The sequence below is a fragment of the Sminthopsis crassicaudata genome, chromosome 3 (genome assembly GCF_048593235.1).
Source record: "Sminthopsis crassicaudata isolate SCR6 chromosome 3, ASM4859323v1, whole genome shotgun sequence".
NCBI classification, from domain to species: Eukaryota; Metazoa; Chordata; class Mammalia; order Dasyuromorphia; family Dasyuridae; genus Sminthopsis; species Sminthopsis crassicaudata.
The window spans coordinates 639418377-639440164 of NC_133619.1; the positions used below are offsets into that span (position 1 = coordinate 639418377).

The 21788-nt window shown below is 40.9% G+C and overlaps 1 protein-coding gene across 2 annotated transcripts in view; it reads right to left on the minus strand.

Annotated features, from left to right (window-relative positions):
* ARHGAP35 (Rho GTPase activating protein 35) overlaps positions 1 to 21788 on the minus strand; it is a 142400-nt gene that overhangs the window by 59227 nt on the left and 61385 nt on the right. For both annotated transcript variants that reach the window (XM_074306951.1, XM_074306952.1), the window contains exon 2: positions 17747 to 21621. In XM_074306951.1, coding sequence (XP_074163052.1) covers positions 17747 to 21427 — 3681 coding nt within the window. In that variant the 5' untranslated portion in view covers positions 21428 to 21621. The remainder of the gene's footprint in view (positions 1 to 17746; positions 21622 to 21788) is intronic.

A 21788-nucleotide genomic window follows, 5' to 3' on the forward strand; every position in this document is an offset into this window, starting at 1 on the left:
AAGACCAGGTCAAGAAATATCCTACTGGAAAGAGGGAGCAGTTAAGATCTAGCCTTTTTTATGAAGTAAGATTGTATTCCATAATTGCTAAGGGGAGCTCAAGAAGTAGAGATAAACAAGGTTTACTTTAATTAAGGTAAATGAGAGTGAAACAAAAAAAGGAGAAAAAAGGGGGGAAAATGAAACTAGACATATCTCATCTTAAAGGAAGAAGAATCATAGATTTATAATTGGAAGGGACTTGATGATCTAACCCACAACAACTCCTTTATTTTATAGGTGAGAAAACTGAGACTCATGAAACTGAAGTGACCCTGACCCAAGTTAAATTCAGCAGATTCTTCTGGACTCCAAACCCAGACCTCTTTCTACCATGTCAACTAAGACAGTTTCATGAATCCTGATGCTCCAGCCAGAAAATCAGAAAGGGTCTGAGAGTGGAAACAAAAGGAAGATAAATTCCTAAGGCAATTCTGGAGTGTAAAGTTCTAAAGGTATTAACTATCAGTGTCCATTGGGACATCTCCCCATTTTCTTTATACCATGCAGTCCAAGTGTTTCCAAATTTTTTTGTGGGTGGAATTTTTTTTTAATTTTAATAGTTTTTTTTTCCCAAATTCATGCAAAAATAGTTTTCAACATGCACCTTTGTAAAACCCTGTGTTCCAAATTTTTCTTTCCCACCCTCCAACTAGACAACAATTTGATATATGTTAAACACAAACACAAACTTTCATTTTCATTTCAAACATTTCAATTTTCACTTTCATTCAAGCAAGAGGAAGGTGACCTCTAGCAAAGGGGCTCTTAACCTGAGCTTTGGGGGATCCAGTGGATGAATGGGGAGGGGGCAAGTTTATGGACTTGAATTTATTTTTTATTTTCACTAACCTCTCCTGAATTTACCATTTCCATCAATTATTTAAAAACATTATTCTAATAAGGGGCCCCAAGGTTTCCTTATGCAACTGGTAAAAACAACCCTTGTTGTAATGCCTCATGTGGGGAAGGCTGATGAGCAAAGCTCTGAAACTCTTCAATAATAAATAGTGAAGCAAACCAGCCTCTTCCATGACTCTCTTATTGACTGGAGGATCTTCATAAAGACAGAACAGTAGTTATGTCTCAGTTCCAATAACTATTTTCTACCAAGCTCCAAATGGTACTTGGCTCAAAAAGTTTCCCATAAATAACTGCTTTATCTGTCAATGAAGCAGAGGCTGAAAATCAGTTTTTGTTCAGGAAGAATAAGGCTGAATTGATACGAGGAACTCAAAAGGGGATGCTTCCAATCACTAGAAAGCTCACAAACTCTGGGTTCTTTTAATAATCAACTACTACAGACTACAAATACTACTCATCACATAACTTTCCTCCATTCCTCTTAAAATTTCTCCCACTGGAAATGATTTTCCCATATTAGATCTTTGAACACTTTTTATTCATCTTTTGTGGTCATGATTTTTCTATTCTATTTTGTTATAGACAACATGGATCAATGGAGCCAATAAACCCTGCCTGTGTGATCTCAAGGCAAGTCACTTCCCCCTGAGCTTGTCTCCACATGTGTAGTAAAATGAGGGATCTCTGACCTCTATGTCCCATTCAACTCATCTTCAGCTTGAAGAGAGCCAATTTTCTTTAGTTTTTTTTTTTTTAAACATAAAATAAGAAAAAACAGAATAGAAAAAGAAAAAACAAAACAAAACAAAACATCATCATGTGCCTAGAGGAGCATCAGGGAGGATTCAAAATATATAACAAGAAGAGATATTCATAACTGTTCATTTTTTCTTTGCTTCCTTGTAGGTTAGTTATTTTTTTCTCTGCTGTGTATTTTTTATTCTTGTTTTTCCCCTTTCATCTCCTACCTCCTCCAAGCAGGCGACAGTTAAATATGAATACACACATACACACACACATGCATCTAAAACTATTAATTATGACTGACATATAATGTATATTTCTCTCGATTGAATCTTTGAGTCTGACTTTGTCTAAGATCAATGATTACAAGCCCTACTTTTTTTCTAATAGATTGAACTCATGATCCTTGTGGTAGTGTTTTATATCTATCTATCTATCTCTTTTTTTCCTATCCCTAACTCTTCTACTTTAATTATGCTTCATAACTTGCTTTGATATTTCTTAACCTCCTCCCACCCTCCTTTATCTTCTCTCCCCACTCTTTCTTTCCTTCTTTATCCCATTCCCATTAATCTACACACCTTATTCCTCTCCTGGTTAATCTAAACACCCTTCCCTCCATTCTTATTTCATTATAGATTTTGGAGGGTGTTATACCCTTCATGGCATATATATATAGCATTCCCTATTTAATCCATTCCTGATGTAAATTTTCAAAACTATGAGCCCTCCTCCTCCTTCTAATGCCTGTATTGATTCTTCTGCCTCTCATTTGTATAACATAATTACTATTTTTACTTTTTCCTAGACAGTTTTGCTTTTTAGAATCAGATCATACTAAACTCTGCCCCAATCTTACTTTTGAGCTATCCAATTATTGATGTCAATATTAAACATTTCCATGTCAAAAACATAATTTGTCCGTGTTGTGTTCCTTGAAATTACTCTTTGATACTGGCTCTTGTATGTTAAATTTTCTATTAAATTTGGGTCTGATTGAGTGCTGAAAATCTCCAAGTTTGTTGAATATCCATCTTTTTTTTTTTCTTTTCCCCAGTCAATATTGTGGATAATTTTGCTGGATGTTATTTTTGCATGAAGGCCTCATTCTTTTGATTGCTGTTACATATTATTTCACGTCCTATATGAAAGGCCATCTACCATATAGAAACAGAAGCAATGAAAGTACCTACAAAGAAATTAATTTAGGTCTAGAAAATCGAAAACTTTCCTCGCTGTGGCACAAGGGGTAGTGAGGCTATCTCTTAATTCCATCTGGCAAAGGATGGCAGCCCTCTTATCAGAGAGGTTTCTGACAGAATTCCTAGCACACTGGGGGTTGAGATCTAGTTGCCACTAGGATGTGGGAAAATAGAAACCCTTCCTGGATCTACAGACTCTTAGACCAAGGTCTGATGTCTTCAGGACAGGAAGTCCATAAGAAAGCCAATTCCCCATTCTTTCTGGTGGGAGTCCTTATCCAACCTAGAAAGACCAATCCAGTGGGCCAAAGACTTGCTCTTCTCTTTCTCTTTCCAGAATGCAGACAAGAGACTGTCATGTGGACCCACCCCTGCCCTGCCTCTCTTTTTTGACCCCCAAGCAGGTTGTCCATGTTGAGCATTCATGCACTTGAGGAATCCAGTGCATGAATTAGACATGGGTCTGCTTGTGTCCAATTCACTCTAGTAGTAATCTATAGCCAGGGAGTGGTCACCTATGCTCCCTCCCAGCAACTCTCTACCTTTGGGTGTCTTCCTTTCCTTCAAACAGGTATCTGATCCCCAGGCTTCACAACAAAAATGGGGCACTTTGAATTCTAGACTGTTTTCTTCTGGCCTCCTCAATGAGAGCTCTGCTTAGGAACCACGGAGGTTCCTTTTAATATGGAATAGACAGAGGAACAAAAATGGAAAGAGAAAGAGATTTTGCTTAGGGGCAGTGAACTTTGTCCCCAAGCAAAAAAGCAAAGGACTGAAGGGCAGCTCACCACCAGGATCCTGACTGAGCCTCATCACATAAGTGACTGGTAATGTAATAATCATCTTGAGCCATGGGTGTGAGCACACAAGTTTGTGTGTTTTCACTCAAGTGTGTGTATATATATGCCTGGCAGCATGCACATACATGATTACACACACACACACACACACACACACACACACACACACACACACACACACAGACACCCCATGTTCTTAGTCATAGGAAGGAGACTCTCTTCCTGAGGATTTCCTCCTCTACCAAGGTGAGACAACCATGGCATAAGAGAGGGAGGGAGGGAGTGCTGGTCCAGGGATTAGGTCTTGCCTCTGACACAGGCTGCTTCTGTGACCCTGGCAAATTACTTAACTCTCTTGACATTCTAGTCAACTCTGGAAGACAAAAAGCTGAACAAAAGATACCAACTTATACTGATAGAGAGCGTCTTCATTCCCTGTCCCCACCAAAACTTTAAGAATGGTATAGTAGGTCGTGTCATTAGCTAATGTTTTAGCTCTTCTTTGCCTATCTTTATAAGAGAAAATAAATAGGAGAAATTGAGAAACCATGGTAAGATTTATATGAAGTGAGAGAAAGCAGGCAGGGCCAGAGAAACAAAGTATACAAGGAAACCAATTAAGACTGATGAATCTGTCTTCCAATGAATTGGAAAACAATTAGAAAATAGCCATCACAATCCTAGAAAATCACAATGACCAAGCTTGGCCTCTAAGAGGGATGAAAAGGCACCTCCCTACACGCCCTTCTTTCAAGGGTATGAGATCATGGGGGGAACTCTGAATATTAGACTTTTTCAATAGCTTAGTTTTAGCCAACTTTTTTTTTTTTTTTTTTAATGGCAATGGTGAATTCTTTAAGAGATGGAGAAGTGAGGGAAATAAGAGAAAATATTAAATGTAGTAAAAACAAAGGATATCAATAAACATTTACTTTTAAATATATGTTATTCCTTGTGACCATATTCAGGCATCCAATTGTCCTCTGCCAATATAGGGGGCAAGGGTTGCCAGATCCCAATCCAACTGTTAATAATGAGCCAGAGAGATGCAAGAGAAAGTAGAGAAGTTGGAATGGCAATAGTCACTTACCCCGTTTTCTCATATGTTTCCTCATAAGGCTGTAACATTAAATTTTCACATCACCTTCCAATGCTAAGATCTTATAGCCATTGCTTTTAAGTCTGTTGCCATGGCTCAGCTTTTTAAAAAAAATCCAAAACTGCTAACAACTAAAGGTGTCCAAAAATGGAATAGGATGATGTCCCATAAGGCAATCAGTTCCTCATTACTGGAAGTCTTCATACAGTAGCAAGATGACTACTTATCAGACACTGTAAAAGGGATTTGTACTTGAGGGAAAAGGTGGACTAGATAACCTCAAAAGTCTTTTCTACTATTAAGAATCTAGAATTAAACCAGAACAGCAAGATCTTAGTACCTTCTTTCCGATGTATCACCTGTGCAATGAGGTCCAGGCTTTCCATTCAACACATCAGCTCAGCGCTTTCAGCCTTAGCAAGTGCACACCCACAGCCACCTTCACCCTTACTTCTCCTGCCCAAAGCGCTCTCTGCCCCAGCTCAGTTGTTTCTCTGTTCCAAATATGATTTGTGGGTTTCTGCATCCAGGATTTGGTGAATGCTATTCACCCCAGTCTCGGTTTATTCTACATGCTTCCTCACATCTAAAGTACTATTTAACAATTCCATTCCCCAGCTTAAATTCCAGTGACTCTTGATCACTTCTCAGTTCAATATACACCCCCTTTTGCACTGGCCATCTCTACTCCCTACCCCCTCACCTCAGCTCCCTGTGAACCCTGCTTTCTATTAGGTCACAGCTAAAATCCTACCTTCTGAATAAAGTTGTTCTGTGGGGACTGACTTTGTATGTACTTAGTATAAACTTGCATACATTTCTCCTACAACAAAAAGTTCCTTGATGAAAAGGACAATTTTATTTTTGTCTATCTCCAGGGTCTCTTAGGATACTCTTCCCTGGCATTGAGAAGGTGTCCAATAAATGTTTGTTAGCTGAATGATCCTCATATTTAACATACTGGCCAAATGGTTATATTTGTGGTTCCTTCAATTTGTTGTCTGTTCTCCAGGCCTTGAAGGTAGTGTTCACTTCTATTCTCCAAGAATCCCTGACTTTCTTTAATCAATCACTTTTTATGACATACCTCCTTTTTTCTGATCTCAGCTAGTATTCTTTCCCTCCCCAAATTATCCAGTATTTATCTATTTATATGTTATATTTATCTGTTGATGTACTATACCACCCATCAGGACAAGGCTGTTTTATTTTTGTCTGGTTCCCCTGTAATATTCCCTCTAAAATGTAATATTCTCTGGGAGCAGGTTTTTTGGGGAGCTTCTGGGAACAGCCTTTGTTTCAGTTCAGTAACCACCCCAAATGCAGCCAGGGGTTAAAGTCCAAATCCTTTATTGTCTCCTTCAAAGTCTTGTCTCCTTCACTTGGGGCTCAGCTAGTTTTTCTGGAGGCCTTCTGGATCCTGGTTTCAGATCCCCCAAATCTATAATTGTTTGATCAATTGGTTTGAATGATGACAGAACGGAGAAAGATGCTCAGTGATAGTGAACTCAATGAGTAAACATTGAGCAGTGGCCTATGGGAATTCTCCGGCTCCAATTAGCAGCTGCTACAGAGAGACTATGCCCTGCCACCGAGCTCTTCCTTGGTTTGCTTGACACCCAATCCCATCCAGGGAACACCAGGATAAGAAGTAGAGCTGAGATGCCACCTAGCAAGCAGATAGAGGGCAATAAGAGAATGTACTTGACCAGGGCCTTTGAAGTCCCTTCCCAAGTTAATGGCAGGCTTCACATATTCCATGGGGGCAGGAGTAGCTACAAAGGACTGAAACTGCCCTGTGTGTGACTTCAGGCATTATACTCCCTTCTCTCAGGTCCTTCTTTTCCTTCAGTCATCAGTCAAATAAAGAGGCAAGACCAACAATTCTCTAGTTTCCTGCTACTAAGGCTAGGGGTAAAGCCGATTGTCTACTCTGTTACATATTTTCTAGAAGCAGCCTAAGAAATTCTTTTTCAGATTTTTCCCTTTTCTGTTTCACAAACAACTAAATTCTCTTGTCTGTTATTTCCAGTAGTAGAAGTACAAAATTTTCAATTCAATGTAATTCCATATATTTCTTTATTAACTTATGCTCCCTCTGCTGGTTCTGAAATATCAAAACAAAAGTATGACCTCTTTTAATATAATCCCCAAGAATTCTTGAACAAAACGGGCGTGAAACAAGGTGACAAAACAAGTTTAGACCCATTCTGGGTGCTCTTGTAAGAACCTGGTCTGGTTTAATAGCACGAGACTTTGGTGCCAACCTGAGCTCTTCTACTCTCTCTGTGATCCAGGCCAGTCCCTCCCTCCCTGGTTTTCCAGTTGCTTCTCAGGGAAGAGAACGAAGGTCTAGGTCTTCAGTCTAAGGATGGTGTCAGTTTTAATCACACTATTTTACTTACCTGCTTAAAAATGGCTTTAAGGTGCCCAAGGTCAGTCTTAGCCCACAGCACTGTCTCCAGTCCTCTGAGCTGAGGCAAACCAAGCAAGCAGCAAGCATCTTGGGGGCCCTGTCCTGGGGCTGCTATTGGATGGGAAATTGAAATGAGGAGATCCAAATTAAAAGGGGAGGTAGTAAGGCAATCCAAATCCTGGGTCAGCTCCTATCTCATACTGTGGGAAGGGGTAAAGTCCCTCACATTCTCAGAAATGCAGTTTCTTTGTCTGTCAAATAAGGTCAACTTGGAGTGTCTAATGTGATCCTTTCAACTCAACACCATAATTTTCTTTATTTTTGGTCCATTCTATCTATGATCTAAGTGGAAATCAGTATCCCCAGCCCCCCAAGTTCCTCACTGTCTCCTAGTGTGCTACACAGAAACTGAGTTTCTTCCTTTTGACAGTTCTGCCTCAAGAGATGGACTGACCTATTTTAAAACACTCCTCTCAAATTCACTGGACAAAAAGCAGATAACGTTTACCCACAAAGACCAATTCTTTTACTTGTTAAGGAAAGTAAAAGGGACTTAATTTCTAAACATGAGATTTTAGAATTACTGAGAGGAATAAAAGTGGGGAAGTAAGGGGGGAGGCAGGTTTAGTAAGGACCAGTGCAGTATTATGATGGAAAAAACATTTTAGCTGCCTATTGTTTTTTTCCTCCATTGCCAGGTGTGCTGAGCTAAGGCAGATAGTTAAAAATTCTATTTTTGTCTCTGAACACATTCTACGGCAGTTCCTTGAGCTTAAAATAACTGAAACAAATGACTAGTTCCTAACTATTCCACAAACTGGACAAAAGTTCTCTTAGTTCTCATACTATTCTTCATTCCGGTAGGATGAGCTGAGGTGCCTAGTCATCCTAAAAACTGGGGAAAACTAGAGTGAATGAATAAACCACCACCAGACCATGGCAACAACTTCCACTGACAATCCATTTTTCACAAGTTCCTGGTGCACATTCCTCTGCTTACTTCGATGGCTCCAGTGTCTACCCTGCTCTACATAAAGCCGAACTCCTCAGCCTACCATCCATCCCAGATCATCCACACTCTTGCCCCACCATAATTCACCAGGCTTATCTTACTAGTCCACATCCAGGCAAACAGGGCAATGACTGTCTTCTTCCCTTGGGTCTCTGATCCTGCTACGTTCTTTGTCTTCTAAGTCTAGCTTATCCCCTAAACTGCATAACAGCAAATGCCGCCTTCTCCATGATCCTTTGAGGGGAAAAAGACTTTTCTAAACCTCATCTGGACTTTATGCGAATCCTCACTTAGGCCGGGAGTCTACTCATTATTGTAGTTAGATGTATAGAACAAAGCCCCTATTGGGATTGTAAGCTGCATAAAAACAGACAATATTTTACTTAAAGTTTGCATTACCTCCGTAGTGTGCACTTTTAACTATAAATCATGGTACAGACTCAGGCGTGTGTACACTGCCTTTGCCTCCAAAGAAATGAAAATGACAATGATGACCTGAGACCAAGAATATAACTGGGTACAATATATTTCTGGCTTGATTCAAGCTAAGCTTGGAGAATATTTATTATAAGTGACTATAAAAGTCACTCATTCCCTACCATTCAGCTGTCTGTCCAAATGTACCATGGGTCCCAAGGGGCAGCTGCTTTGTATTCATGCTGGAAATTTAAACTCTGTCCTGAGCCCTTAACAAAAACGAGGACTGTGTCAACACAAAGCCAAAACAACCAGTCGATTCAGTTGCTTCAGTGAAATAAGTCAATGGTTGGGGGGAAGGGAGGGAGAGGCAGCAGAGGAGCTGTCAATCCAATAATCTGTTGCTGTGTAGATGGGGTAGAAGGAACAGTGGCTGATTGAAATGGTCACTTTTCAACTGGCTATCTCTGGTGTAGACATAGTAAGTGAAAGAATACCCTCATTTAGTCTTCGCAAAATTAATTCTCCATTCTCCATATTTCTAATCTCAGCACCCATTTCTATAGGCATAAGACTGCATGAGGCACTTTAATCACAGAAGCTAAGGTATGTGAGGAAAAATCCAAATATTTATTAGCCTAACTTTGAAGAGGAGGAAATTCATCCAAATTCAATTGGGCTGGTCTCAATTAATGTTTTGTGGGACAAATTCTTTGTCAAGCCTGTGGCTTAAACATGTGACTGATCACATCGATCTAATCTTTCACAAACACTCAGGCCTAGGAGGAAAAGACCTTGTGTAGCGACCTCCCCCAGCTTATGGAAACTAACGAAGTACATTCCTAGATTTTCAGAGACAACATGGTACAGTTAAAAAAAAAAATTTTAAAAAGCACTGGCTTTGAAAATGGAAATTTATTTTTGCTTGACTATGCTTATTTGTGGCATAGATTTTTCGATTGTTTGGGGGGAAAGGAGGAAGGCAGGAGGGAGAAAAAGATAAATGTTTGATAAGTGACTTAATTTTTTTTTTAAAGGGCACTGGTTTTGAGGTCAAATGACTTGGGTCCTGTTTCTTTGATTTTCTAGGCCTCAATTTCTCGTTCTGTTCACTAGACTAGGGGTTTCTAACCATTATTGTGCCATGGACTCCTTTGGCAATTAGTCTAGTGAAGGCTATAGACCCCTTTTCAAAATATTTTTAAACACACAAAATCAAATACATAGAATTACAAAGGAAACCAATTATAATGAAAAAAAGTTATAAATATATTTTTAAAAGAAAGAAAATCACAAACCCATTAAGTAATAAACATTTACAAAATACCTACTATGTATCCAGCACAATTGTAAGAGTAGATTTATAACAATAACCAAAAAAGTGCAAAACCCCCCCTCAAAAAAAAAAAAAAAAAAAAAAAAAACCCAAAACAAAAATAGCCCCTGCCCTTAAGAGGCTTATAATCCAAGGATGAGACAAAATGCAAACAAATATAAAGTGAGCTATATACTAAACACATAGGAAGTAACTGACAGAGGGAAGGGGCTGGAATCAACTAGGGAAGGCAGGAATTAGAACAGAGGACATTCCAGGCTTGGTGGGGAACAGGCAGAAAGAATGTCTTTAGCCAAGAGATGGAATGCCTTCTTTGGGGAACAGTCAGGAAGCCAGGGTCACAGTGGCAGTGTCAAAGACCACTTAGTTAATTAAACTTCCTTATTTTAACAATGAACAAAATTAAGCCCAAAGTAAATATAGTAACTTGCTTAAGGTGTAAGGCACAGAAAGACTGGAAAGGTAGGGGCAGCTGGGTAATAAAGGGCTCTGAACATCAAACAGAGCTTGTCATATCTGTCCTGGAGACAGCGAAGAACCACTGGGCTTTATGAAGTAGGGAGTGACCTGAGCAGCCAGAGCTTCCATTTAGTGGCAGACAAGAACAGCTACTGCAGGAATCCAGGTCTGAGGTGATAAGGGTCTGGGCAAGGTGGCGGCTGCAGCAGCAGGGGGAAAGGGGCACATTCAAAAGGGGTTACAGGAAAGGGGCTATAGACCAGGGCTCCAGATTAGTTAGGGGATGAGGCATGGGGCTGGGGAGATGAGAGATACTGTGATTGTGAGCCCAAAGGACAGGAAGGAACAGCCTCGCCCAAGATAGCCCCTTAATATCTTCAGGGGCTTTTCTTTTACATACCAATAAAGCCCAAACAAAAAAAACTAGAAGGTTTCTAACTAGAAGGTGTGAAAGAATGGAAATCTTAACCAATTCAAAATGATTTCCTTCTTTATACTCTTTATTCCCATAGTATGCATTTCACAAATATTTGTTTGTTTAAGGGTCAGCCGATAAATGCTTTAGCTGAGAAAACAAATAGGTGGCCACTTTAGGCTGCACATTTTTACCATCAAAGATAAAATTTCCTCTTTGCTTCAAGTTTATGGCAAATAGCTCCTCTAATAAATAAAGGAGTCAGGGGGCAGCTAGGTGGTGCAGTGGATAGAGCACCAGCCTTGAATTCAGGAGGACCTGAGTTCAAATTTGGTCTCAGACACTTAACACTTCCTAGCTGTGTGACCCTGGGCAAGTCACTTAATCCCAGCCTCAGAAAAATAAATAAATAAACAAACAAACAAATAGATAAATAAATAAACAAAGGAGTCAGGACCCTAGAGAAGACCCTATCTCCTTTCTCCTCCAGAGACTGGTCTGATACAGGGCAGGGGAAGTATGCCAATAAGAAGGCTTGAAAGAGATGAACCAACAACAAAAGGTCAACCTGACAGGCCCTTTCTGTCCTGTCCCATTCTAGGCTCTTGGGCTATCTGAGGCTCTCTCCTTTGTGGCCTGCTGAGCTGAGGTTCTCTCCAGTCAAACGCTATCAAGCTTTCACTCTCCAGGTCCAAAGAAGCCCTTCTTCCTCTTTCTCTGCAGTGGTCTGGCCACTCTGAGAGGCCAGTGCTGAAGCCTGGGGAGAGCAAGTTTAGGTTCAAACTTGAAAACTCTCCGAGCCTTGGGAATCCCAAATATAAAATGAGAGAGAAAAGTCCTACCAAAATCGTGGGCTTCTAGTAAAAGTATTCTTTGTAAACAAAATGCTATACAAATGTAAGCTGGGCGGAGGAGGAAGGGAAAAGGGGCGTGGGGGGTTGGAGATTATTCAGGTGACTTCAATTAGAACTGGAGGATGTGTTCAAGACTTTTTTTTTTATTGCTTCATTTTTTTGAGTTATTTATTACCCTTGTGAATAAGGCAAATCACATTACCTGTCTAGATCTTATTGTTATTATAATAAGAGGACTGGATAGGCACATGAAGGCAGGAAACTGGTCCAGCCATTCTGAAAAATATTCTAAAACTAGGTCCCCAAGTCAGTAAAGTAAGCACAACCTTTGCCCCAAGGGTACTATTACTTACTAGGCCTTTACCACTAAAGACATCAAGAGAAAGGGAAAGCACCCCTGTGACAAATCTGTTTATAGCAGTTTTTTTTAGAATGGCAAAGAATTAGAAATTAAGGAAGTATGCCCAACAATCAGGTATACAAAAGTAATGAAATGAGTTCAAAGAAATAGGGGAAGACTTGTATGAACTGATACAGAATGAAATAGAGCAGGATGAAAACAATGAGTGTAATAACAGCACTGTAAAAAGAAAAGAATCTTTAAGTCTTTGAAAACTTATCAATGCAATAAAAAAATTACAATTTCTAAGGTGAAATAGGTTACCCACCAGAGGTGACACAGAGGCAAGGAGGTCATGATGCAAAATGAGACAGACATTCTGGACCAATGTGAGAAATTGTTTTGCATATTTGTTTCAAAAGTTTTGATTTTCTTTCTTTCTTTTTTGAGAAAAGGGAAATAGGAAGGAAAGAAAATAAATGTCAACTGAAAATAAAAATTAAAAAAAAAAAGTTGAACTGCATGCTGAAATTTCTTCTAGCTCTAAATCTATGATACTGTAAAAATAAGCATTTTGCAAAGGCTGAAGTTCCAAAATGGGGAACTGCTTACACAAGGCTTTGCAGTGACTTAATGGCAAAATCTAAGTCTCCTGACTCCTCAGTCTGTTTTCCTAACACATCAAACTGACTCGCAATTGTTAGTTACCTTTTCATAATCAGAAAATCTCATCTCTTCAAGTATATTGTAAGCTCCTAGAGAACAGATATTATTATCTTAGTTAGTCAATAAACACTGATTAAGCATTATCTTGTGTGCCAGACATTGTGCTTGCTAAGTCTTGTGGAATTTATGTACAGAGGTATTTCAGGATGCCAAGATGGACAGAAAAGATCAGTTAGTTCATTCATGTCATTCATTATCAATGAGCAAAATTAAACCCCAAGTAAATATAGAGCAATCACTTGCCTAAGCTTAGTTCAGTAGGAAATAAAGTCAGGTAGGTGGGTAAGCCTAGGTCTTCTGGCTCCAAATGCTCCATCATTTTTACCACTTTACAACCTGCAGTGGCTGGCATACAAGAAGGACTCACAAGCCCAAGTTCCTCCTGACCTTATACTGCTTTTCAGCCCAGTGCTCGTTAGAATTCTTAGCACTACCAAATTTTACTAGGTTTGCTCTCAGAAGGAAGAGAATTAGATTTTCCTTATCTTTGTAACGGGATGACAGAGGAACTCATCTTTCAAAGCAACATTTTCCAAGGCAGAAAGACAACCATTTCACCTTTTGCTCAATCTTCTAAAGGACCTTCTTAAATTGATTTCTGGTATACTACTGCTCTTAGAAGAGGTTATCATTATTTTTTATTTGGCTTGAGAAGCCTGTCCACTTAACTAAAAAGAGGGGAGGGAGGGGACAGTTCACTTCCGACGTGCTGTCAGTGCTCTGACAGAAGTGTTTTTAAGTTACAGAGAGGAACAAAGCCTTTGAGAGCCCTGACAGGAATCTGCTATTTTCTGCCATACTTACTCAACTCACTGGGAATGTGCTTTGAGAGCAAAGCTTTTAGCATGCAGCATATACATGGCTTTAGAGTCAGAAACAATCCTAATTCGTTAGGCAGTTCTCTTCCAGGACCATTCCTTTCACTGGTCAGAAGACTGCCAAGGGTTCAGATAAGCTATTCTGACAATACTCTGGATGATGAAAATAAAATTTCTCAAAATATTTCAATTCCTGATAAATGGTCAAAGGATATGGACAATTTTCAGATGAAGAAATTAAAACCATTTCCAGCCATATGAAAAGGTGCTCTAAATCACTATTGATCAGAGAAATGCAAGACAACTCTGAGATACCGCTACACACCTCTCAGATTGGCTAAGATGACAGGAAAAGATAATGACAAATGTTGGAGGGGATGTGGGAAAACTGTGTCACTAATACATTATTGGTAGAAGTGTAAATAAATGTAATCATTCTGGAAAGCAATACGGAACTATGCTCAAAGGGCTATCAAACTGTGCATACCCTTTGATCTAGCAGTGTTACTTCTGGGCTTATGTCCCAAAGAGATCTTAAAGGAGGAAAAGGGACCCACGTGTGCAAAAATGTTTGTGGCAGCCCTTTTTGTAGTGGCTAGAAACTGGAAACTGAGTGGGTGCCCATCAGTTGGAGAATAGCTGAATAAATTATGGTAGATGAATGTTATAGAATATTATTGTTCTATAAGATCAGCAGGATGATTTTAGAGAGGCCTGGAGAGACTCACATGAACCAATGCTAAGTGAAATGAGCAGAACCAGGAGATCATTATACATGGCAACAGCAGGATTATACAATGATCAATTCTGGTGGACATGGCTCTTTCCAACAATGAGGTGATTGAGGCCAATTCCAGTGGTCTTTGTGATGAAGAGAGCCATCTGCACCCAGAGAGAGGACTATAGGAACTAAGCATGGATCACAACATAGCATTCTCACTCTTTCTTGATGTTGTTCGCTTACATTTTATTTTCTTACTCATTTTCTTTCCTTTTTGATCTTATTTTTCTTATGCAGCAAGATAATTGTATAAATATGTTTACACATATTGGATTTAACATATATTGTGTTGTTTGCCATCTAGGGGAGGAGGTAGGGGGAAGAAAAAGAAAATTTGGAACACAAGGCTATGCAAGGGTCAATGTTGAAAAATTATCCATCCTGGGGGCAGCTAGATGCAGTGGATAGAGCACCAGCCCTAAAGCCAGGAGGACCTGAGTTCAAATCTGGCCTCAGACACAACATTTCCTAGTCATGTAACCCTGCGCAAGTCACTTAACCCCACTTGGCTCAACAACAACAACAACAACAACAACAACAAAGAAAAAAGAAAAAAGAAAAAAGAAAAAAGAAAAGAAAAAGAAAAAAGGAAAAATCATCCATCCAGGTTTTGAAAATAAAAAGCTTTAATTTAAAAAAAACTAATAATAAAAAAGGAAAGTTTAAAAATTTAAAATGCTAAAAACCCCAAAACATTTCAATTCCAGCATCATCATACAAAAACAGCTTTGACAAGCTAGAGGTGACTGCAGCAGATAGGGCTATTTAGGCTCTCACATCAAAATTATAGAAACAAAAGGAAAGAAGAAAAGCCTTGGGCATAGTCCAACTAACTCATTTTACCACTGGAAAAACTAAAGCTAAAAAAACAAAATAAGTGCATCAAAAGGGGCCCCTGAATTGGGAAGACTTGGGTTCAGACTTGGCATAGCACCTGGCACCTGATCAGTGCCTAATATTGACCTTAAGCACACTTGGTACTGTGTGTAACCTTGAGAAAATCACTTCACCTGAGGCCTCTAGCAATTCTACAATTCTGGAGTTGCAGAAAGGGGCCTCAGTGGTGGCAACTGTCCCAGGAGGCTGCATGTGAATGACATCTCCCAGGTACGTCCAGAGAGAAGGAGCCAACAGGAGTAAATGCTGTTTTCAACAGGTCTACCCCTACTATCAATCACTCAATATTTGTAAAGCACCTACTGTGTGCCGGGCACACAAGTGGTGTATGGGACACAAGGCAAAAAACATGCCCTGACTTCAAAGAAGGCAATGCAAACAGGTAGATACAAGATAAACAGGAAGTAACTAGCAGAAGGAAGGCACTAGAATTAAAGAGGCTCGGAGAAGGCTTTCAGGAGAAAATAAGATTTTAGTTGGGGCTTCAAGGAAGGTAGGGAGAGAGCACCACACTCAGAGCTAAGAGATGGAGGATCTCGTCTTGTCTGAAAAACGGCCAGAAGGCTAGTATCACTATATGGAAGAATATGTGTGTGGGGAAGTAAGGTGTAAGAAACTGGAAAGGACAGAGGGGCAAGTATGAAGGTCTTGGACAAAGTGAACATTTTTTATTTACTTCCTACAGCCCTCCAATGTGAAAAGCACAGGAACTGAGGGTCTCAAGAAAAGGCTAAACTGAAATAATCTCCAGGATGATGAGCTCTACCGGGAGAGTCATGATGTTTGTGGGGTTGAAATCAAAGCAAGGAGCTAGTGGGATGTGTTGCTGAATGGCCATGAGAGTACTAGCTATTCAATGCAGATTGGGATATAGATTGCCTTATGGGGCTGGAGATGCACCATTACTTGCATCAGGCATCCTGACAAACTTCTGCCAGGGAGCACATAACCCTATGTAGAAGTTTAGCATATGGCCTACTCTGTGAGACAGAGAAGATGTACCAGGCAAAGCAGCTCCTGACCAGCTGCTGACTAGCTCAGGAGGTCAACTAGGCCTCTGACTCTCATGTGCCTAACATCCTGGTGTTTTCAGGCACGCACTGAGGCAGAAACAATTTATTACTTTGGGGTGCTGAATAAAACGATCCCTTAACAAAAGGGAAGCAGTCAGAATGCTCTATTTAAAGCAATATATGCAGATATATGACCACCTACCTCCACACACACAACCCACCCCAACCACAAGATGAGTGACCTGACCTTCTGAATTAGCTGTCCTCTACAGGTTAATCCAAAGCCAATGAAAAAGAGCTTCAAGAATTTCAAATGACTTAAAGGTTTGTCCCTAGACAAAGCTCTGAACAGCTTCAACAGAACAAAATTAACCAGAGACAAAAATATTTCAGTAGCCAATATCTCAGGAGATGCTGATGGAATATTTTATGCTTCAGGTACAAAGTGAGCTAGAGGATAGCTAAGGTCTCTAGGATTCGACACTGCTTCAGAATGTTACATAGTCTTTCATACAAGGTTAAGCCTGTGCTCTGTTCATTCTGACCGCCTTCAAGCCTGTCTCAGTGAAAGACCTCCTTGCAGACCATTTCAATGGTTTATTTCAATATTCAAGGCTTCAGAAAGTCTTCTAACTCTGCTTCTTTGAGTTCTACATTTTAGGATCCCCTTCCAGCTAAGATTTGAGAAAAATGGAAAGGTAGGAGAGGGCAAATTCTGAACAGCTCTGAATGCCAAACAGAGAATTCTGTACTTAATCCTAGAGGTGATGGGAAGCCACTGGAGTTTATTGAGAAAGAGGGTTTGTTTACTTAGTGGGACATGATCGGACCTGTGCTTTAGGAAAATCATTTCAGTGACTAAATGGAGGATGAATTAGTGGGCAGACAGATCCACCAGCAGCTACTGCAACAGTTCAGAAATGAGATGATGATGTCCTGAGCTAGGATCAGGACAGCGTAAGAGTAGTGTGTATTCAACAGATGTTTCCAAGGAGAAATCAATAGGCCCTGATTATAGATTGAATATGGGTGGGGGTGACAAGAGGGTAAGCATCCACGATGGTTCCTGCGTTATGAGTTTGAGGGACTGGGAGGATAATCTTACAATCTACAATAAGGGAAAGTAGTACGGGAGAAAGGTTTGGGAGGAAAAGATAATGAGTTCCACTGTGGACACATTAAATTGAAGATGTCTACTGTAGATTTAACAAATGAACAAATATTTAATCAGTAAATTCTCCACTATGGAGCTTCTGTTCCCTGGAAAAAGTCTTTCCATTTTACTCAACTAACTGCTATATGGCACTCCTCTATGGAGAGTCTAGCGGTGGGTTTAGAAGATACTCGTTTAGATCAAAATCACTTCCGGGCTATCAGGGAACAAACACTCATTCAATTAACACTGGTCAAAGGCCTAACATGTGGAAGGTTTAGTTCTAGACAGCACGATGCATCCCAAGATAAATTCCACACCTGACCAATCCCCCCACTTTCCCCAAAGGTGAACACATTACCTTAGTGTTCCTTCGGAGACTGCGCAGAATGTTCCGTCTCCTCGGGTCTTCATCTGTTTCATAAGGGATCACAGAATTGTCCCCTTTGTATCCCTGGGAGGCCTGGTCCTCCTCTTTTTTCCGGATGGGCCCCAGCTCGTCGTCACTGCCCACACTGAAGCTGGTCCTGTAGCTGGCAAAGCGCCCGAGGCGCGTGCACCGCGTCCTGTACAATACGGGTTTGCTCACCATAGACATTTTGCGCCCTCGCTCCAAAGAGCTGGTGTCCATTTCGCTGTCAGAGCCGTTAGCGCTTCCATTGGACTGGGCCTTGTTGATGTTCCGGATGGTGATGATTTTGCCTTGGGTACTGTCATGTGGCACAGAGTAGATATTTTCCTCCTCGTTGCGTGGCTTGACCACAGCATCCATCGGCTCTGCATAATCTGAAGGATCAAATCCATCAGCAGGGAGCCAGCTGCTAGAAGACACTGACTTCCTCTGGGCATCCTTATGCCCTTGGTCCAGATAAGACAGATCCCCTTTTATTTCATAATGGAGAGGAGGCTTTGGTTTCACTGGTGGAGGTACTTTGTTGTTGAGCTTACTCTCAAGGTTTGAAAAGAAAGGCAGACCATCATTTCCCTCTAGCTCCATGGAAAGCTTAGAATGATCTTTGGACAAAGAGGGCAAGGATGTATCTTCTCGGAAGAGACTATAGGATGAAGGTTCAATGTCTTCTTCAGAGTCAGGAAGATTGGAGTTGCAGAGAGGGGAGCTAGCACGGGGAGAGTTAAAGACTTCCTCAGTAGTACTACAGGCTTCAGCAACATTATCATACATATGAGTAGCCTCAATGATGTTCTTCTTCTCTACCACATCTTTGAAAAACGGATGAAAGATCTCCAGTTTATGCTGAGGCTGGCTACAGGGGATATTAGTGAACCTTCCGTCAATCTCTTGGGCTATCTCCTCTCCTTCGGTCAACTGTTCCCGGCTCAGGTCATTGTCCAGAACATCGGTTGTGCAGTCAGTGAGAGCTACAAGCTGAATGGGAATGATGTCCTGCACTTCACAAAGAAAGGCACGTAACATAGCCAAGGAGGCCTTCCGTTTGGCTGAATAAAAAACTATGTACCCATGAACCAATCGGCTTTTCCTAATGCTAAATGAGGAATGGTATGAAAGAATTGACAATTCGATGCGCTTTTTGTGGGGTCCTATTATTGGTAATTCAAGTAAAACCGAGTTGTTGCTGCCGCCCTGAGAAGGCTTACATGTTTGGGACTGGAGAACAGGATAAAGAATGTCATCTGTATTAAATGGATCTCCACACATTAGACACATTACAATCCGTAGATCGATGTCAGCCAAATCTTTGATGCTAGCCGTTGAACTGACAAGATTTAAGTTACGCTTTGAGTCCAAAAGTCCTTTCAAAACTTGACTAATTTGCTTCTCATTGATATTGCGCCCATAACCGATGCCAGCAGAAGCTGGATCCAGAAAGACGCACTGCAGCTTGCTGGCAATCTGTTGGCCTTGCTGTATTAAGCTATGCAGTGTTTCACCACTAGTGTCTCCTCGCTTGTTAACTAATATTAGTGTCAAGGGAAGATGAACCAAATGATTGTCCCTACGGCCAAGTGTTGACTCTCTACTTTTTTCGATACTTTCCACAACATAAGAGAGAGACTCCTTTGAATTATAAAGGCAGAGACAACCATGGGGCTGAAAGGTTGGCGTCTGGAAAGAATTTACAGGAAGTCGGACATTCCCCTCAATTGGCCTCAGAGAAAGTTCATACATTTTGCCATCTATCACATACTTGTCATCATTTGTACACAGAGCTCGAATCTCATTCGCCAATTCTCTAGCAAGACCATCCTTGCCAAGAATAACCAGATTGATCCGATCTATGTTGGGATCGGAAAGTGAGTTTTTCTGATTGCGATCAGAAGGTCTGATGAACCGAGAACTAATTAAGTGTTCAATTTTGGAGTCTACACACATCGGGCAGCTGGGACAGGTCTCCTTGGTTGGGTGATACACAAAATGAATATGCTTTAAGATGAGAGCATCCCTCTCTGCTTGTAGCTTCTGCAGTGCTTTAAATCGCTGCTCTTCACCCAATACATCTTGAATGACACCCATCTTTTCCTTACTAGGTTTAGCATCAAGTTCTAGTTCATAGAACAACTCAGAATATTCTAGAAGTAGTTCCTGAAATTCTTCCTTGGCTTTGTCTATAATCTGTTTTTGGTGTTTGCTGTAGATATCCATATATACAGATTCTTCCAGCCACAGGTAAAAATCTTCATTCATGATAAAACTACGAGCCTCTTCCCAAGGCTTCCCAGGAGTTATGAAAGGAGACGTGTCTAGGTTTTCTTTGAAAGCCCTTCGCATCTCGGCTCTTTTCCTCTCATTCCTCAGCTTCTCTAAATGGGCCTCATACAGCTGCTCAGCAGCCAGAGTCTCCATTAAGTCAAAAGGTATCCGTTCATTTTCCATGTTGTCAATGTGGCTGGTGGTATCCCAAGGTGTTTCTTCAAGCACAACAAACCACTTTAGGAATTCTGGCTTGGTTTCCAATAGTTTTTCTGCTTTGATGCAACTCAAGTGGTCAATCTCATCAAGGTTGGGGAGGAGAGCTTCAAAAGCCAGTGGGAGAGCTGCAAGATACAGCTTTCTGCGCCGCTCAATGTGTTCATGCTTGAGACGGTGAGTGTGCTGTAGGAAGAGTTTCTTGGCTTTCTGTGTGCCCTCGAGGTAGACATAGTCCTGGTACTCGGGAGAAGATTGCATCTTTCGGCTGACGCCCGGCCAATTCTCGTTGTGGCTTTTCACGATGCGGCTCACTAGCCACTCATACTTGTCTTTTGCAGTTGCTATTTGCTGGCTCTGCTGCTTCAGAGCCTCAAAGTAAGGGATGATTTTCATTTTCCCCCGACTTTTATCAATGAGCTGCACTAAAGTGCTAAAAGCCAAGTCCACATTCACATTAGATCGAGCTGAAGTCTCCACAACCTGGAGATTCTTTTTGCTTAAGGCAAAAGTATGTGCATCTCGAATGTACCGCTCTACTCCCTCATCACACTTTGTCAGAACCACCACTATAGGCTTTTTTGTCTTGGCCAGTTGATTATAAAGGTTGGAAACAAACTTGAGCTGATCATCAAAGTTCCTGTTCATGCCCCGGCTCACATCGATGCAGAGAAGAAAGCCATCGATCAGCAGCTTTCCTTCTGGCATTTGTTTCTGTTCAAAGTCTTGTTCCAGCCCCAGCTGGTCAGTGCAAAAATACATGAGCTTCTCTGCTGATGCAAGTTTGGTGGCTGCAGCTCTCTTGATGTAAGGCTGCAGGGCAGTGCTCCGGTGAGGCTGGAAAGTCTGGTCATCAATAAATTCAGTCTGCTCCACAATGTGAATCTTACATTCCACACAGTCCTCCAGTGAACGCCCCACTTCCCCCCAGTACAAGAAGTGGTCATTATTGACAACCCTCCCACCAAAGTCACTGGTGCTGAGGACAGAGGTATGGTCCAAATGAAATTCATCAGCACTGGGGCGAACAAAACGATTGCACAGGCAAGACTTCCCAATGCCACACTGTCCCTTCTCCTTCTCTGTCCCCGACAATCCCACCACACTGATATTGTAGGTGGGAATGCGGACATCTTGCTTCCTTGCCATCATCATCGTCGACACATCCTGCCAGGGTCAACCACTTTCAAGATGATTCGTATCTTCCAGTGTCTAGTACAGCTTCCCCACTGGTCAAGGGAAGAGCAGTCGTTACCAATGCAGGCAAACAGCCCGAACAGGAGGACAGACTGTTCTCATAGTGCTTCTGTACCAGCAAAGTTTCTCATCTCTCAACAGCCAGCACTTCCCTACAGGACAAAAAACAAAACAGAGACACAGTCAGCATTATAATTCTGAAATCAGAGTACAGTTATCAAATGACAACTATTATAAACGTCTCCTAAAAGGATCCCAATATTTAATATTCTGAGAACTTAAATATTTAATTTCTTTACAAAAGAAGAACATTTCTTTT